At 33.7% G+C, this 19,619-nt stretch overlaps 2 protein-coding genes across 3 annotated transcripts; both read right to left on the bottom strand.

Moving 5' to 3' along the window:
• Positions 131-7,329, bottom strand: LOC109352009 (transcription factor TGA6-like). Of its 2 annotated transcripts, none has more exons than XM_019593769.1 (11): positions 7,165-7,329; positions 6,440-6,575; positions 4,764-4,819; positions 4,436-4,639; positions 4,116-4,190; positions 3,959-4,018; positions 2,843-2,920; positions 2,640-2,691; positions 2,195-2,466; positions 1,120-1,368; positions 131-544 (listed from the first exon to the last, which is right to left on the bottom strand). In XM_019593769.1, exons 2-11 carry the CDS (start codon positions 6,501-6,503, stop codon positions 398-400), a joined length of 1,257 nt encoding a protein of 418 aa, XP_019449314.1. In that variant the 5' UTR covers positions 6,504-6,575; positions 7,165-7,329; the 3' UTR covers positions 131-397. The 2 variants fall into 2 exon arrangements, with proteins under 2 accessions (XP_019449314.1, XP_019449313.1); XM_019593768.1 differs by lacking the exon at positions 7,165-7,329 and adding an exon at positions 5,219-5,316 and having other exon boundaries at positions 6,440-6,568.
• LOC109352010 (nudix hydrolase 16, mitochondrial-like) lies at positions 15,907-19,577 on the bottom strand. The gene is made up of 4 exons (XM_019593770.1): positions 19,259-19,577; positions 18,200-18,314; positions 17,085-17,168; positions 15,907-16,366 (listed from the first exon to the last, which is right to left on the bottom strand). Exons 1-4 carry the CDS (start codon positions 19,327-19,329, stop codon positions 16,112-16,114), a joined length of 525 nt encoding a protein of 174 aa, XP_019449315.1. The 5' UTR covers positions 19,330-19,577; the 3' UTR covers positions 15,907-16,111.

Raw genomic sequence — 19,619 nt, 5'->3', positions numbered from 1 at the left:
TAAGAGCTTGTTTCCATGATGTAATTAACAAGCATATGCTAAGTCAAAAATGTTGAATTAAGAGAAAAAGTGGTTAATCAGCAAATTTTGTCAACTAAGAAGTTCTATAAACTCAGATCAAGGGGAAAACTATGACGACACAAACAGCCATTAAAACTGATCATATATCCCGTATGAAACAAAAACCCTTCAGCAACAATTACAATCGACAATATAATCACCCTGCTTCTTACCAATTCGATTTCTAGACTGACTCGATGAAACACTAATATCAGTGTGATACAAAGACTACAATACAACACAAGAAAACTTTTTAACAGTAAAAGCCTACAATGATCAAGCATTGATGGTGAAGGACCAATTAAATTACTTTTTAATGGACTATTTACCACACTCGTCAGTCTCTTGGGCGGGCAAGCCAGAGCGAGCTGAGAGCACGTAGCCGCGAAAAATAGTCATGTATTGCAAGGAGAGCACGAGCTGATTGGCGTGTTGTCAGTATACGGTGCATTTGCTGGAGAGTTTGCTGGCGCAGATTGTCAGCCTAATTACCATAGAAATGCAGTAAGACATTTACATAAACAAATTGACATGAAATGTTGTTTACAAGAAAGTTTTCTTGGTCCCTTTTATAAGCAGGGAGGGGTAAATAAAATGACATAACATGGTAACTAAATTGAACCAAAATTTGTTGGACATGGCATGCAAATGATCCTTGCAGAAGTCGACAAGTGGTTCATGAAGCTAAATGGACATGAACTCAGATAAAACCAAAAAACTGGCACTATGGATGTCAAATCTAGGTGACAATGAAGCATGGATTCAGATACAACACAATACTAATACATCGATACGAAAAAAATCTAAAATAATTGAAAGACATAAAGAAAAAGTAACTTAAAATATATTGAAGTAACCGATCAATCATTTTGTAGTATAAGTGCTTTATACTTGGTCGCACATGACACATGTAGATGAAAATTCAACTGTAGTCTAGTAAGAAAGTTATTATCAGTTCAAGTTATATATTAGGAATTGAAGGTTGAACTAAATGATTCTTCAACTATTCACAAAAGGTGTAGCAAAGTAATTGCATACTAGTTAGTAAGGAAATTTTACCTGTCGAACAAACCCTTCAAGTGTCCCGAGCTTACCCATGGCCATTGCCATTTGACCCATGTAATTTGCCACATTCCCTGATGAACCTGATGAGTTCTGTGATCCACTAGACAATGTCTCGGCAAGGGACTGTTGCAATGCATCCATTCCCTGAGATAATGCATCTTCTGCTTGTTGTGATGATTCCTGCAAGTTGGTGATATCTGCCACCTGCTGTTCCGTGAGAGGTTCCAATTGATTTATCAGAAGCTGCAACCACAAACAGTCATAGGTAAAGAAATTATAAAATGACTCGACACCTTGGGGAATAAAAACTTGGTTATATCGTGATTATGAAAAGCTTGGTTATATCGTGATTATGAAAAACTTGGTTCTATTCTTGGATATGTATCAAGTAATGAAATTAGCATGTTCATTGAACTTGAAAGATAAAAAGGAATGCCAGGTTCTAGGGGGGAAATAAAAGGCAGTCCAGTACACAAGGCTTCCACTTAATCGGGGGAGGGTAGATATACGCAACTTTACCCCTGCAAGCAGATTCTTGAGACAACACCATTAAGGGAATGGATTAAAGAAATGTTAAATCACATATTTAACAAAAACAACGCCGTGTTTGTTGGAGGTGATTGTTTTATCTTTTGGTTGGATGACTATCCAATCCATTGGATATCAAAATGAATGCCCATTGGATATTTAGGATGGACTCAAATGCATCCAACATTAAAACTATCGATTGGATCCTATAAATCCATTTAAATTTATTAACTTAAATGGACAGATTGTATGAGCTTAATCTATCATGGATTTGGACGGTCATTGGACTTTTGCCACCTCTAAATAAAAGGCAACGACTAGAAATATAGATGTAACGAGCCAACCTAGCTGTGTATATAATTACTTTCTTACTTCTATTTCTCAAAACTCTCAGGCTCTATAGCATCTATCTGATAATAATCACAGAATCTTAAAAGAGAAAATTACTCTATGTTACAAGGAAATTGTAGTGCTCAGGAAAACCCATTATATCTTTCAGTAAACCATGAGAACCAGAAAAAAAGAATCATCAAAAGCTAACCTTGAGGACTTCAGATGAGCGAAAACCACCTAGCCACAAAAAACACCTCTCGGCAGGTGTTTTCCACATACCGGATAATAAATGGAAAACATCAACCTTAGCTGCAATACCTTTCAGCCTAAAAATATCATCACAATGTGCCAATATAACATCAATAATCATGCGGAGTTCAGTATCACTTGCATGAGAATTTACAGCTGCTCTTAGCTCATTAATTTGTCGATTCTGCTCTTCCAGCCACCTTGCATATTCAGCATCAAATTGGATTGCCCCTGTAAAACAATTTATTAATGATTATGGATAACCTAGCATAAGAGTGGAGAAATTGAATGATTACTGAAATAATTTGTTACAACGCAACAAACACTGATTACACTACTATTTTTTAGAAATAATTTTAAAATAAAACTATTAGAATGAGAAACATTTTTTAGAAACAAGATACCATTTCCACTCGTTGAATGTGCTTGATCACCCGAGCTTGATATGAAGACTCCCTGCAGAAAGAAAAAAAAAGAGATTTTGGATTAAAATTGAACATGACTTCCAAGGAAATGTTTCATACAAAAACAAGCGAGAGGAAGAAGGACAGAGAGAGAGGGTGGGAGAATTGAGGCACTCTAGTTGCAAGAATTAACTAAATCTCACCTGCTGCCTAGCTCGCTGAAGCTCTTGCTCTAGTTGGGTCAGCTTCAAACGACTACTTTCCAGCTGTTGGACATAAGCCTACATAAAAAATCAAGTGGAGAATGTAAGCATAATTATTTCTTATACCTATATAGACGCTTAAAACATCATAAGGGAATCAATGGATTACACTACCTAGCAATTATCTATGCAGGAAAATACAAAACTAGCAGAAGAATGCTAAAGGAGAAAGTAGCTCATCAACTTCTAATTCTATTTCCAAGAAGCATCAAGCGCAAAGCTAAACACCCCCGCCCCACACACACAAACAAATTTATCTGCTTACTAATTTAACGGAAGAAAGATGTAGCTTCCTGGCAGGCTGGCAGACAAAGATAACGACAAAAGGTGGAAAGTCTCATTTCAGTTTTACGAACAGAATTCCTTTTTGGTCAATATGCCCATTTCCAACTTACAAAAACCAAGGAAACAAATTTCCAGTACTCTAGGTTATAGAAACCATAGTTAATAGCACATATATCATACTGTCATAGGCCAGCTAAAAAAAGTATGGAAAGAAAGCACATGGCTGAACCAGTTTCTTAGAACAATTTTCATCAAATCCAGAAGAATCAGTGAGCATTTGAGCATGGTACACAGAACATTGATCTAAAAATCCAGCTAGGTTAGAAGGTAAAATCAGTGTTAATAATGAGCAGAGATGGTGGAATTAGAAGACCATAGAAAAAGGGAAGAGAAGAAAGTTTTTACGTTCAAAAATATCAAATTTTATGTTTATACTTATGGTAGTTAGATAATTACATCATATCACCTGGATAGAATAATCCAATGTTTAAAGGGTAATTTTATTAATGATTCAAAATCATAACAATAAGGCAAGAAAAAATTATATTCTTCACATTGCACTTCAAATTTATTTAGGACTCAAACAGCAGGTAACTCATGTGATATGGAACAGTGAAAAAAATTAGACATCCTCTATCCAATTTCCTTTCCATATACGGAAATACCAACTAAAAATAACTCACTTCTTTAAGCTATTATGATATGTAGCAATAACTACGTGGGAAACAAAATATAAACATCAACCAAAAAATAAGCAAATATGATTCCTACTTTCTTTCTCAGACGACTTTTCCTTGCTGCCTCACGATTCTGAGCAAGTCTGCGGAGACTCTGAAATAATATGAAAGAAAAAAGTTAACATCATGTGACAAAAACCATTTATAATTTTAGATATTACCCACACGACAAAATTTAAAATATACTCAACCTTCTGATCTGTTTTATCCTTTGATCTGTCACTGGAGTCAGAAGCCACACCAGCAAGAGATTGACTTCTATCAAACTGTGAATATAGCATGCATCAAATGTTAGATTGTCAAGAATATCTGCTAACAATGCTACACTGATTTAAGGAACAGAAACAAAAAGACTTCTGTTCGTGCAGTTTGTTTGGATACTATTTAGATTTAGATCAATCATGCTGTTGAATCCTTGCAGACAAGTTCCACCTAGACTGGTTTTAGAGAATTTAGATACTATAAATTAACAACGTGGGAGAAAATAGCGTGAAAGGTAAAGAAACATCACCCGCTGATTCTTGTCATCGGTGTCAGCATCTGTAGAAATATCAGTCCTAGGACTGGCATCAGCCATGGCAGACTCTTCCCAGTTTTCAGTATTACCAATTAATATAGTGAGAGGATTTGATGATTGAACCTTTTCCTTCTGAAATTGCAACCTATGAGGCTCTGTTTGGTTCGTCAATGGGCTTTTATCAAGTGAAGTTGTCAACTAAATTAAAGAGAAAAAGAAAGAAAAGTTCTAATAAGACATACTGTAGCCAGAAGCCAGCTAAGATTCACCTTATTTACCAAATATGGAAGTTCGTCAGATGAAAATAACTTTAAAAACTCACCTTATCAACAGGACCAGGTAAAATCGATTGGCTACTTAGTGAATTAAAAGTTGAATCTGAATCATATATCAGGAAAATTCATTAGAGACTAAAAGCTGGAGAAAAAAGTCTATACTTGTAAGCAAGAGTTCAAAAAAAATGAGCAAGATGATAGACATGAATAATGTCTGTGCAGCAATATCATATGTACATTAGGCAACGGGTATGTCTGTGCAAGTGCAATTATTCTTTTTCTTAATGCAAATTTTGCCATGTAGCTATGCACTGACAGCTTGCAAAGAGCGATGTTGCACATATCCCTAGTTTTTCTCTTTTTTGAATTAAATTATAATTAAGCATCATTTAGACAAATAAAAAAAAGTGTTTCTGTAAAGATAATTTGATAATTATACAACATATCCTGTATATGCTTGTTACATGTAAACTTCACCATGCTGGTTCACAGGAGTACTTACTTCTACTCAGATTAACAGTATTCTCTATGCGATATGATTGATCAAATGCTCCAAAGTCAGAAACATGAAAAGAATCAATTGTGCTCCGCTCTGTATAGCTGAAAGCCATGCTAACACAAGTCAGTCAATATGTTAAAATACACATCTGGTGGTAATACTAGACTACTAGTAGAAGGGAAGATTATGGATGTTCCATGCTCTATAAATGCATATAAGGCATTGGTAGTATATTTGAAAAGTAGTTAATAAGAAGTTGAGGGAGAGCCTCGGCGCAATGCTAAGGTTGCTTGCCTTGTGACCTGGAGATCATGGGTTCATATTCTGGAAATGGCCTCTTCGTTTGCGAGGGTAAGACTGTGCATATCTACCATCCCTAGATCCTACCAGGTGGGAGTCTCGTGCACTGAGCCGCCCTTTTAGTTAATAAGATTTTTTGTCATATCATCAGTATTTTAAGCTACTAAATAGTGCACCAATTTATTTATTAATTTTTTTTAAAATGTGAATGCGTCAAGCAGTTCTGTAATGTTTGACTGTTTCTATTAAAACTCATTTTATCTAGATTTATAAGCTATCTATTACCATATTTATGAAAGGAATCATCCTGGACCTTCTTATAAATATAAAAATAAGTATAGATAAGTGGCACTCATGTCGCAGTACATTTACTATTTCGAAACGTAATATACCCATGTCAACTAATGAACCTATTATACCCATAGAGGGAATTAGAAATGGAACAGTTAGCCTGGTTCAGCCTTTCCAACTGAAGCAGAAAGCTTATACTTTTAAACTAGGGCAACTGTGCTAAAATTGTGAATGCAGTAGCAAAGCGGTTTGCTGAAATTATCTCTAGGTATAGTCCCTACAATCTTGAATTGAAACCCACATTCATAAGATATAGGAAAGGTATTTAGCTCCAATTAGAAGGGCATAAGTCCATTTTAGCATCACTAGTTTATTTAGTTAAATTCAAGCAAACCGGGAAGTATAACAGAACTTTTAGCATCTATGGCTTATTCAAAACGCTAGAGAGACAACCCCGATTAACAAAAAAAAATCAGTGTTCTGCTTATTCCTTGTATCATCCTAAATCCTAATGTGAAATTAAAGGCCTAAGAAACATCTCAATCTAAAAAGGCAAGAAATACATGATAAATAACTAAAACTATGAATCAAAACCAACATTTGCAACAAAAAATCAGCATAAAGGAAATATACCCTGCATTTGAAATGGGTAACTGAGAATCGAAGCTCGGCATCCCTCTTTTTGCTCCCTTCTCATTTTCAACACCAACCCTAATTCTACTCCCCCCTATACATCATAGCCACCATCATATCCTCAATTCTATGATGCCTAACAAAATATAAAAAATGGCAAAACAAATGACAAATTGAAGAACAAAACGGTAGCCTTAATAAACATAGAACTTCAAACTAACATCTTAACTCTCAGAATTAATAGAAAGTAAAACAACACAAAGAAAAAACACAGTGCAAACTACAACAAACTAATCCCAAACAAAACATAAATTGCAACCTTGAAAAGCATGAAATGAGTTCAAGTCAAAACCTGGTACAAAAAATACAAAAAACAAAGAACCTAAATTGCATGAACTCAGAATACACAAACATGTGTCACAGAAGAAGCAAATTTTGGCACAACCATGTGTAACCACAAGCCCAATTCACTGAACAAGACAATGACACGCAAAAAAGGAATTGCTAAAAAGTCAAAGCACGACCCTTTGAAAAGAAGAAAAAAATACTAATTTGACACCAACCCAGTTACTCCCACATGCCCAAATGAATAAGAAGCACATAATCCAAGCTCAACAAGATCAAAAATTGAAAATCACCTAGGCATAGTAGGGATAGAATTCACTACGAGCATAATGAATTTTACTCATGTACTGTAAACTATATAAAAAATGAAGCAAACTCACCTAAGAATTCTGAAGATGATGATGGTATGTGTGATTATTTTCAAGTCTATATAGTGTTATTTGTTGGATTATTGAAGAAAAGTAAAGGAACGAGAAAGGAGAGAGAGAGAGAGAGAGAGAGAGAGTTGGATTCCAATGTTTAGATGTGTTATTGTGCACAAATATTCCACTGTTCGAGGACTAAAGAGTAAAGACCAATCATATTTTTTGTTTCATTTTTCTAGTGCTTCCATATGTTTTGTGACTGTATTTTTCTCTGCTTTTAATTTATTTTTCATGATTTCTAATATTAGTTGACTTTATATATATTTTTTTTATCTACATATATAGCCCTACAAACAATTTGTTGCATCTTGGTTATGAGATATGTCATTAGTGGGACAATCTACACATATAAATATTTCATGGAGTTATTAGCTACATTTATCTTTTCGTTCATAGTTTTGATGACTATTGTTGATCATTCTAAATAGGTTCGTGTTTTTTACAATGAAGAATATTATTACTATTTAATATTTATGATTGTCAGTTTTGCCATATTTTACTGTATGATTTGAGTCTTTCATATAATTTCTCTTTGAATATGTACCTGGTTATAATACAATAATTTTATATATATGCATGTTTTATGTCAATTCAAATACATGTTTAAACAATTTAATGTAATAAAAGTTTATAACTATATGTTTAACTACCACCATACAATTCATTGTTAACCGTAAATGATATTCTAAATATTTACTCTACCAAGTAACTTTCATGTTCTCCACTAAACCTAAAGGTTAAGTATTCTAAATTGACCATTTATTTTATCTTCCTGATTTTTTTGTTGCAATATATAGATTTGAAACAAACTTCATGAGGAAAGGGATGCATTTTAGTAACATTTGACATGACCAATTCTTTCCTATTGATTTTTGGTTCCAATATATTGGACTACCTCAAGGTTCAAATTGGAAATTCGACAAAATCAACTAAGTCTTTATCATATAAATTACTACATTTAACATGTTATATCATACTTGACATTTGTAATATGTAAACTACATGTTCCAACAATAGAAAAATGAGTTGATAAAAATTATCATCCAAGTGTCAAATTACTTATGAGTATCCATTTTTTCTCGGCATATTATCATCCAAGTGTCAAAATTTAAATATTTATTTAATTGGTAAATAAATTTGTAAGAATATGTTGTCCCAACGATTAATATTTTTGAACACTTTAACTTAGATATATTATAAATAATATTATTATTGAATACTCATTATTAGGAACTTTAAACAAATTAAAACCTCTATATAAGTTATTTTGAAATTAATATCTTTTATTGATGGAAATGCTTGGCTATTTCAAGCCCTTAATACATACAGAATTCATTGGGTCAAAACCTTTTAATTATTTAATTGGTAAAATAAATGGTTAACAATGTTCAAAACTTTTAATTTACTAACAAAATGCTAGTCTAGTGGTATAAAGTTTTATTAGATTTATAGAATGACTAAGAAGTCAAGATAGAGTTCAAGTCCTGATAGCAACATTTGTTGAAAGAGATACCTATATACTCCGAAAGAAATTAGTTATTTCCAACCTTTAAGTTAAATCTAGTGAAACTATAAGCAAAAGTAATTTTTAAGAACATTTTACCTCCAATTATTTTTGACATGACGCTCTTAAATATGAGTAATATTTTCCACAAACTATAAGCTAGTTTTTTCAGAATTGGCCATAATTAAATATGAGTAAAAAATCTCAGTTCAAATAAATAACAAAAGAAAATTGAAATAAAAAACGTAAAGGTTGAAGGAAATATTGCAATGAGTCATTTCTTTTCTTTGAACAGTTGTGCACGTCACCTTTGTTCACTAAAACTGTTTCTCATAAACATGTAAAAATAATAATTACATGCAAGAATAATTATGATAATTCATATCATTTTCCCCAATTCACTATTTAAATGTTCATGATAAATCATTTCTTTTAGTCAATTAAAACATTACTTATAATTATGTAGTCTTAATTTTCTCAATACGTAAGGATATGTAAGAACAATATAAACTTTTGTTAGGCACAAAAGAAAAATGAGATTGTCTTTGATAAATAAACAAATAAAAGAAATAAACAAAAGAGTTTGGATATATATTAGGCTTTATTCAATCAGTGGGGTATTATCTTAATGCAAGCGAACGAAATGCTTATATCTTCTTTAGCATATAACTAACTACCGAACTTCATAAATTATATTATGAGATTAATGCATTCCAAAATTGGATATAGAGATAGCTTTATATGTTTCCCATGTAAAAATGTAGCGACAATTCCATCTATAAGATAACAATAACATTCATCTGGTATGGGAAATCTAATCACAACATCTATGAATTGTTAAAAATTATCCCAAAAATCATTTATAGAAGCTATTGGAAATCATTTACAAAATACTTAAGGAATGCGTTTTATGGTAATGAGACGTGTAAATCAGAATAAAATTAGTATTATGATATGTAATTGATGGATAATAAATGAAAGATGTATTAAATCATGAGAAATATATGTATTGCATTTATTATCATCATATCATTCATTATTCATATTTAACAATCATGACTCCAAATTAAAAGTAATATAAATGAATGATATATGATATTTTGATTGTGTATAAATTTTTACACATGCAACATATAAATATTATACTCTTAAATCATTGACAAAATGTTAATAACATGTTCTCTTATTTATTCGAGTAATTACCCATTTTGGTATCTCATTTTTTTCGTGGGTACCAATTTAGTCCCTAAAATTTTGTAAGTAATATTTTCATCCCCAATAAATTCAACTTCGAATCAAGTTAACCATTCTATAATCTAAGTTCTATAAACTATAATAAATTTGCTCGCATGACACGTTAAGTGTTGACATGACCTTTATTGGTGGTCCTACGTAAGGCAAGTTATCATGTCATCCACAAGTTTTTTTTATCACTCTCACTCCATCGCGGTTCCCGCTCCACCATAATACTCATATCCCCACATAGCATAACATAACAACAACACACATTTTCTCCATCTCTTTGTATGTGATTCTGTTTGACATTACAATTACATTATGGGTTCTTCTTCAACAACACACACTTTCTCTTCTCCTCCTTCACTTCATCTTAACCCCATAAAAAAAAGACCCATTATTTCTAACACCATCAACTCTCTCGAAGTCAATACCTTCTTCTAATAGTGGTGGTGGTTTTGACTTTAATGCCAACTTCAACAATTCTCCCCTTTCTCCTATAAAATGGAAACTTTCTCGATTTTCAAACAACCCCATTTTCCCAATTAGCCCAAACTCAAGCCCTTTACTCTCTTATGACAATAACAGAATTGTCTCTTCTCTGAATTGATTGTAGTGGGATTTGTGAAGACTGAGTTGGGGGATAGGATTAGTAATTTGTGAAATGGATGGGAAAAACACTCTTGGATTGGTTTATGGTTTGACATTTAGTGAGGTGCTTATGGTGTACATTTAATAATGTGGGTTGAAAAAATAAGATGTAGAAATGGAGGATTTTACACAAGAGGGGTATTGGGTTAAAGGAGAAGGAAGAGAGAGGTGGAGTAAAATGGACTATAATTTTTATTAAAAAAAAAATTATTAAAAAATATTAGAGAGTATGATTGATATGTAATCAATTGTTGACTTGTATAAATGAATGTATATACAATAGTGAATAGTAATTCTAATCCTATAATTAGGGGTTAGCATAACTCGGTCCTATCAATTCATCAAATATGGTCTAATCATGATTGAGCCTGAATAAGGTCGAGTCTTATCGGGTCTAAGGTCAGGTTCAAAGATTAGACTATGTCAATATTTAGGATCGGGTAAGGATCAAGCATGACTCCTCCCGACCCGTCTCATGGTCATTCACTCATCATATTTGTATGTGTCTCTATTTAAATGTGTACAGATAATATCACATTTTGTTGAAAGTATCATTGATTATCTAATTTTTTTATCATACATGATTAATTTTTTCATCATTTATTGATTACATTGAATGACTTACATTAGATGAATCACATAATTAGAGGGATTTCATTCTCTAACCACACCTTATTATACTATAAATTGAGAATCATAAGGTCGGTGGAAATCAAAGAATCCATAGTTCACGGCATACATCAAAATTTGCTTAGTTGCGATTCTCAAAACTCCAAAAAACATTATGGAAAAGGCTTCATTCAAACTAGCTTTCTTGGTTTTTCTTCTAACCGTAGCTGTATCCCATGGTATGATTTCTTGGTTAATATCTACATAATGACGGTATAATTTTTTACACTCATAACATATTATCCACTATTGATTTGTATTATTTTGGTTTAAGAGTCAATAATAATTAACACATGAATGATGAAATAATTATATTGTCAGTGTATATATATATTAAATCTCTTATAGTTATTTAATTTATCTCATAGCGTTGGAAATAATTTTGTGCATTTTATAGGTATTCATTGCTCTAGAGACGTGGATTGTGCTTTCTTCGGAGAGATACTTTGTAATGGAAGAAGAGGACTCCTCGTGTGTTACAATGACAATTGTTTATGCATAGGTGGAAAAAATGAAGAACAACCCTTGAATTCACAACACAATACACTATTACCATAAACAAATAATTGTAATAGGATGTGATATACTCAAGTTCTATATAAAAGGATATAATAAACGACTTTAAGTCATTACTTCAATTTTAATTTTTGCTTATCTATTTTCCTTTTCCATCAAGAGTGTTTAACAATTCAATCGGTCATGCTATATAATTTGATTTCTATAATACTACTAGTTTCAAGTGAAAATTAAACCATTCACTGCATACCCATTGTAAATGTAGCACTTTTAAGAGAAAGAGAATCAGAGAGAATAGAAGAAGAGGAGGAATCAAAATTTTATTGAATGAAAGAATGATTTACAATGATGAGGTAGTACTCTATATATAGAAGGTAATTGTCATCTAACTGCTATAATAGATTCTATAACTAACTTCTTCTTCATTAGTTCAGAACCATCTAGACTATTCAGATTCTAACTAATCTGAAGAGAATGGTTCTCTAATATTCCCCCCTGAACTTGAGGGTTCTTTAATCATGTTGAAATAGTCTTTGACTTGGAGTTGATTTCTGAGATTCATGAACTGCGAGTTGCTTAAAGGCTTTGTGAGAATGTCTGCAGTTTGATAGATCGAGGAGACATGCTTGACAACTAGAGTTTTGTTTTGAATTTTGTCTCGAACAAAAGATAAGTCTAGTTAAATGTGTTTGGTCTTATTTTGTAACACAGGATTGTGTGACTTAGCAATTGTGCTAAGATTGTCACAAAACACAACATGAGTTTTGTAGTGTTGTTTGAGTTCACTTAGAAGTGATTCTATCCACATCAATTCTTGGGATGCAAGAGCTAGACTTTTTTATTCTGCTTATGTGCTTGATCTGGATATAGTATGTTGCTTTTTAGATCACCAAGTAACTAGATTCGGTCACAAAAAGATACATGCACCTGAGGTAGACTTCCGATCATCAATGTCATATGCTTAGCCAGCATCACAAAAAGCAGAAAGCGCTAACGGGGTGTGATTATGAGCTTTCTTAGTAGTTAAGCCAAAACTGATTGTGCCTTGTAAATATCTGAGGATCCTCTTAACAGTAGTCCACTCAGATTGAAGAGGTTTTCCAAGAAACTGACACACTTTGTTGACATTAAAGGCTATATCAGGTCTTGTGATAGTGACATTTTAAAGCTCCAACAATTGATCTATAAAACGTAGGATCCTAAAAGAGATCATTTCCTTCTTGAGAAAGCTTGAAATTGTTAGTCATAGGTGATGGCATTGGTTTTGATGTATCCATATTAGCTCTTGCTAAGAGATCTCTAATATATTTGGTTTGAGACATGAGTAAGGTTTCATCGGAAAGATGCTTGACCTCGATTCCAAGGAAGTAGTCCAATTTCTCGAGTTGCTTAAGAGCATATGAGATACTAAGATCTTTAATCACTTTAGAGACCATGGAAGGAGATGAACCAATGACTATTATATCATCCACATAAACTAACACATATAGTTGAAAGTCAGATGAAGTGTGAATGAACAAAGAATTGTCACATTTGCATGAGTAAAACCCAAACTGAAGTAGAGAACCTTTGAGTCTTTCAAACCATTGTCGGGGTGCTTGTTTGAGACCATAGATGGCTTTATGCAATTTGCAGACCAATATTTTATCACTGTACTGAAATCTTGCAGGTTGTTGCATATACACTTCTTCATTAAGGAGACCGTTTAGAAAGGCGTTGTTAATATCAAGATGTTCAATAGGCCACTGATAAGAGACTGCAAGAGTGAGAATAACTCTGATAGTAACAAATTTAACAATCGGTGAAAAGGTCTAAGTGTAGTCCACTCCAAATTTTGATGAAATCCTTTAGCAACAAGTCGAGCATTATGTTTGTGAATAGTTCCATCGGGATTTTCCTTAATTTGGAACACTCATTTGCAGCCAATAGCTTTCTTGTGAGGGGGTAAAGGACTAAAGACCATGTCCATAGAGCAATAAGGGCATCATATTCAGCTTGCATCGCTTGACGTCAAACACGACTCACTAAGGCTACTCTAAAGGTTCAATTTCAACAAGAAAAGATCTGGGAACAAGAGGTTTAAAAATCTCTGATTTAGATCTGGTTTGCATGGGGTGTGTAGACCGAGGTAAAGTAGAGACATAAGGAGATGAATTACGAGAAGATGGAATATGATGAGGAGGAGACTCAAAAGATACAATAGGGGCCTGAAGAAAAGTGGGATTGGGTGAGTTAGGAACAGTAGGTAAGGTAGAAGATGATGAAATAGGAGAGTTAGGGAGTGTATTAGTTAGCAAGGGAAGGGGAGAGAAACTGGAAACAAGGACGAGATGAGATGTAGGAGCATCAAAAGAAGAACACAATTTAGATGAAGTGGATTTTGTGAATCATGGAAAAGTTTGAATGTGTGTTCATCAAAAAGAACATCTTTGGAGACATAAATCTTTCTATCTGGAGACAAAAACTTATACCCTTTATGAGAGGTAGAGTATCCAAGAAACACACACTCATTACTTCTATAGCTCAGTTTATGTTTGTTATAAGGTCTAAGTAGAGGAAAGCAAGCACATCCAAATACTTTGAAACTAGTATAATCAGGGAGAGTGCCAAAAAATAGTTGAAAGGGAAACACATTATTGAGAACATGATTAAGTAGCCTGTTAATTAGGAAAGCAACTGTAGTGAATGCATGTTCCCAGTCAGACAAAGGTAATTTGGCATGAGATACAAAGAAAGACCGTGTCTACAATATGTCTGTGTTTTCGCTCAATTATTCCTTGTTGATTGTGAGTGTGAGGACATGAGAGTCGATGTGCAATACCTAAAGTTTTCATATAGGTAGTAAAAGGTCTAAACTCACCCCCAAAATCACTTTGTATAGCTCTAATGGTTTTATTGAACTGAGTGTGAACAAACTTGAGAAAATATTAAAACATCGACAAAGTTTCAGATTTCTGTTTGAGTAAAAATATACACGTGTGTTTAGAATGATCATCGACAACTGAAAAATAATATCTAAACCTCGAGACTGAATAAACAGGAGCAGGCCCCCATAAATCCACATACAAGAGATCAAAAGATGAATGATACACACTAGTGGAAGCAATGACATAAAGTTTGTGTGCTTTCCCCAAACAACAAGAGGAACAAAAATCAGTAAAGGTTTTATTAGAATATGGGATTTTACAGTGCTTCATTATTTGTGCGACTATGGTCTCATTAGGATGACCAAGTCTGCAGTGCCAAAGAAAGTAAGAACTATAAGGCTGTTGTTTCGTATTACAAACAGTATAAACACTAGATGTTTTATTAGTACTAGATGTCCTATCATCAAAAGAAGAAAAAGGGCTACGGGAAGCATATCTTGGACGAAATCTATGAAATGCGTAGAGACCATCTTTAGTGAGACTCCCTTGAAGCAAAACCTCATTAGTACCATGAGATTTGACAAAACAGATGTTAGCATGAAACTCAAAATAACACGAATTATCTCTCGCAAATTGAGAGACACTCATAAGGTTTTTAGTAATAGAGGGTACTAACTAAGAGTAAATTATTAAGAGCAATAGTAGCATTAGGATTAGAAAGAGAAACAAAATAGGAATTTCCAGTGCGAGTTATAGGAATAACAACGCTTTACCCATGTATATATGTTCTGGTCCAAAATTTTCAATCGGCTCATGCATAAGCCATGTAAAGCAACAGATTTTGGGTATTCACTATTCAGGGCATACCAATGTAAGTTTTGGAACTATACAAACTGTAGGACCCTACAGGGGGTCAAAGGCATGGATGTTGGACACATCACACAGGAGCACTGTACTGCTACACCATCAATTTTAACCCCAACCCACCAGTGTGCTTGCACGCATTTAACTAAATAGATATTCTATTTCTGCAATATTGACTAGGCTGAGTTGTTTAAAACTTTAAATCTCTAATGCTGTAAAATTGTGCCACATTCAAACTCGTGAATAAGCTCTTAATCCACCCAATTTCGTTAACGGAGCAGAAGCAGTGAAAAAACTTCTCATCATTATTACATGGGGTATGGTAATTGGGCCTAGTCATTTCCTTATACATGTGATTCATGTGAAAATCTGGTCAAAAAAAGGATGTAAAGAATAATCTCAACTAAAATTTAATGTTATGAATTACTGTCAATTAAAATAAAAAATCAGAGATCAATCCAGAGTCTTGAAAGAAAAACTATGCAATTCAGAACAGAACTATCTTCCCTAATAATAAAGTAAAAAAATTTCATCAAAGATACAATTATGCCCTATAAATGAGTAATCAGGCAAATCAGTCTACAGATCAGGTAAATCATCTTGTTCCATCCACAAATTTCTCCTTGTGCCATTTGCAAAAGCATTCCAGAGCATCCCTCATCCATGCATGACGGAGGCTTCCAAGTGCATCTGATACAGCCAGCCAAGTCCTGTCTCTGCTACTTTTCTCTGGCCATAACTCAAGTTCCTCCTTGACAAACAATGCGAACATTGCTGCTTTACATAAACCTTCTGGACTGAACTCATCTTGGTGGGTCTTACTTTTAAACTCATAGTACCCAGTAAAACCCTGACACACAGTAACCACAAGATTCAATCATTGGCTTGTGAGTAGCAATCCGAATGTCAAGATCAGAAGGCAGCGTAAAAACATACATCAGCCTTGTTTACCATTAAAATATTAAAATAAAAAAACCGAGAGACTAAAAGAATGGAAGCAATAGCATGCCAAGGCCCAATATATAAGACTGACTTTTGCTCAAATCTGGAAAAAAGGCAGACATATTAAAACGATCATGTGAAAAAATCGGAATGTATTTTAGGTGAGGCTCCTCTGAAGTGCAGTTTGCTAAAGTACATCAATCCGGACTAAGTTATGATGTAGATTCTTAATTGAGGTGTAATGATCTCAACCATTCATCATATTCAATGGTTTTGACTGGTGCACTTTAACCTCTGAAGTGCAGCCACTCCCCAAATTATAAATGTTAATGTGGCCTCTTGTACATTCACAAAGATGCGAAGTTACATTGTTAAGGTATGAGGGTGATGCTATTAACACTCCAATTTGCCTATTCAGGCTCTTTTCTAACCAACCATGATAAAAACATTATTTTTTGTAAAATTGTGATTGGTTGATGAAGAGTGTGGATAGGCAAATTGAAGTGTAAAAGGCCCCACCAATGGTTTAAACTTGCCATTACCAGCAAGCAAAACTGACAGCAACATAGAATATCACATGAGGTGCAAAATAAAGATAAATTTATTTAAGGGGGGCAGTTTTTCACCACTAGGTCTCCTCGAACTCCAGCTTCTTCAATAGCTTCTCTTGCAGCTGCCTCTTCAACAGTTTCATCATTCTCCCAACCACCCTTTGATGAAAAGCAACATCAAAATAATCAGAATTTAATACCACTGCTGAGGATACATTCAAAAAAGAATTCACAGGTGATCTCAACTACATTCTGGTGCTAGATTCCTACAATCATTTTACCACCCAAATAAGTCAATTCCAGCAAAGAACTACAGTCTCAGACAGAATGCAATTCCCGTGATATTCCTTTCTAATCATTCAAAAATAGCAGGACTTGGGTAAAACATTTCACTTATTTCTTTGGAGTGATTCATCTCATTGGATATTAGTCAAAATTGCTTCACCTGAGTTGGTTTGTCATTCTATCAACTTAAGCCTTTCAAAACCAGTCGCCAGTTTAAAATCTCCATGATTAAACTCCTGGCACATTAAGTTTCTCTTCGATATTGGATAAAAGCCTAAATATAAATGCAAAAATGACTTGAGTTTCATTCTAAAAGAACAACCAGTATTCTGGTAACCACAGCTGCATCTACAGCCACTTCTCTAATAAATTTGTAAGGACGACTTAGTCCATTATTGGACATAAATAGAACTGTGAGTAGTACAATAAAAGCACGAATCACTGAAAGGAAACAAATTGCATCAGCTTTTGGAAAATACAATCAGGGTGGGAATCTTACATAACCCAGTGTAGTTATGAGATAGCAGAAACTAATTGTACCAATCAACCCAATTCCAATTACCTTGGAGTAACATTGTAATATGAAGCAGAAGTCAACACAGTTAGAAAAAAATGACCACAGGGCACAATAATTTGCCAATCCTGAATAATAAAGAAATAGTTAAAAAGAGACCACTGAATAGCATCACCAAACGGTAGATTCTACTCTGTCTCAACCATTTCTTGTACTGTTCCCATCAAACTAAATATATCCATCCCAAAATTGCCAGTCAATGAATCACCACAGAAACAATAATAGTACAGGAAAAGTAAGTATAATCGAAGAATCATAAAAGTAAGGAATTTCTTTCTTGTACTAAATAGAGCATAGAGGTAAGAAGTATTCCACAGTCCACACATTATACCTTTGGAAACAAAAGACCAGGTCCACTAGGTGAGCTAATCAAAAGCACTTCAACAATCTTCTCAGAATTACAGTCTACACAATCATCAGAACTTTTATATCTAAACGGAACACACCTGCAACCCAATTAGCATCCATGGATCAGATCTTTATGTATATATATCCCAGAGAAGTATATGCAAAACAATTTCAAACTCTAGGTAACCCCTAGCTGACAAAAGTTTGGTTGACATAAAGAAGCAGCTTCGTATAATTAAGTTAGTCAACAAACATTTTCATATTTTTTTCCCAGCACACTTCTATAATTTCCAGGTACATATTGTTATTTTTTCATACAAAATTGCATCAAAAAATCTGTCAATGTTTTAAAATGGAGTTGTTTACATGAAACAGATTATATGGCGAAACTTAATAGTATATAATACAACAATAAATTTCACATGGAAGAGGATGCAATTGCCAATTGATCAAATTTCTTATATAACTAAAAATATAATGAATCTCCACCCACGTTAACAAATAAGCGTGTGAGCTTAATATTTAAGGATGATCAGAAATGAAACAAAAGAAATCCCATTTGTTTTTAGGGTGAGTAGGTAACCTACCAAGTCAAACAAACAACTGATAATATTTAATTATTTAATATTATTATAATTTTCTAATGTGAAATTCCTAAAGTAATTGGTTTAGTCAAGCACTCAAGCCTATAATATTTTTTTCAATATGACAAACTCGACTAAATTTAAAAGCAACAAAGATTCCTTCAAAACCCAGAAAATTAAAAATCGCAACCAAGTCAAAAGCGTGATACAACGACAATTCAATAAAAAAAAGTACTTTTTTATTATTATGTTGAAGTGGGTGCACAGTTCCATTCGATAATGACATGTTTTTCGTCCACAACAACAATCATAAAAAAGCCACCACCAACAAAATCCAAAAAAATAAATTAAATCCTCAATTCCGTTTCTTCAAAAATCTCGATCCGATAAATGAAAAGTCCCAATTTCAAAATCACCTCCAAATAACTTATACTCAAATTAACATATAAAATATGTACCCGGCAACAAGACGATAACCGTTTTCGTAGCGTTGCTGATGCCGACCCGTACGGGCCACCAAAACAGACATTGGATAATTGAATTTCAATCTTGGATTATCGCGAAATGATTCGTTCGAAATTCTGCAAAAAATTGAAACGAAAACCTAAAATGTTGACGGCCGCACCAGATCACGATCCTCCTATCTGCGCAGCAATGTGCATCAAATCATACGAATGAATCGTTTCGTTTTGTTAGGGTTTGCGATTAGCCGCAGAGATAGAGAGAGAATGAGAGAAACCGAGATCAATGAAATGAGAGATAGGTTGAGTTTAGAGAGAGAAAGTGAGAACAAACAAAACAAAGCGATTTCAACGGATC

Source organism: Lupinus angustifolius, chromosome LG07, assembly GCF_001865875.1.
Source record: "Lupinus angustifolius cultivar Tanjil chromosome LG07, LupAngTanjil_v1.0, whole genome shotgun sequence".
Classification (NCBI taxonomy): Eukaryota; Viridiplantae; Streptophyta; class Magnoliopsida; order Fabales; family Fabaceae; genus Lupinus; species Lupinus angustifolius.
Note: the sequence above shows the minus strand (reverse complement) of the source record. Positions and strands in the feature narration are given on the sequence as shown.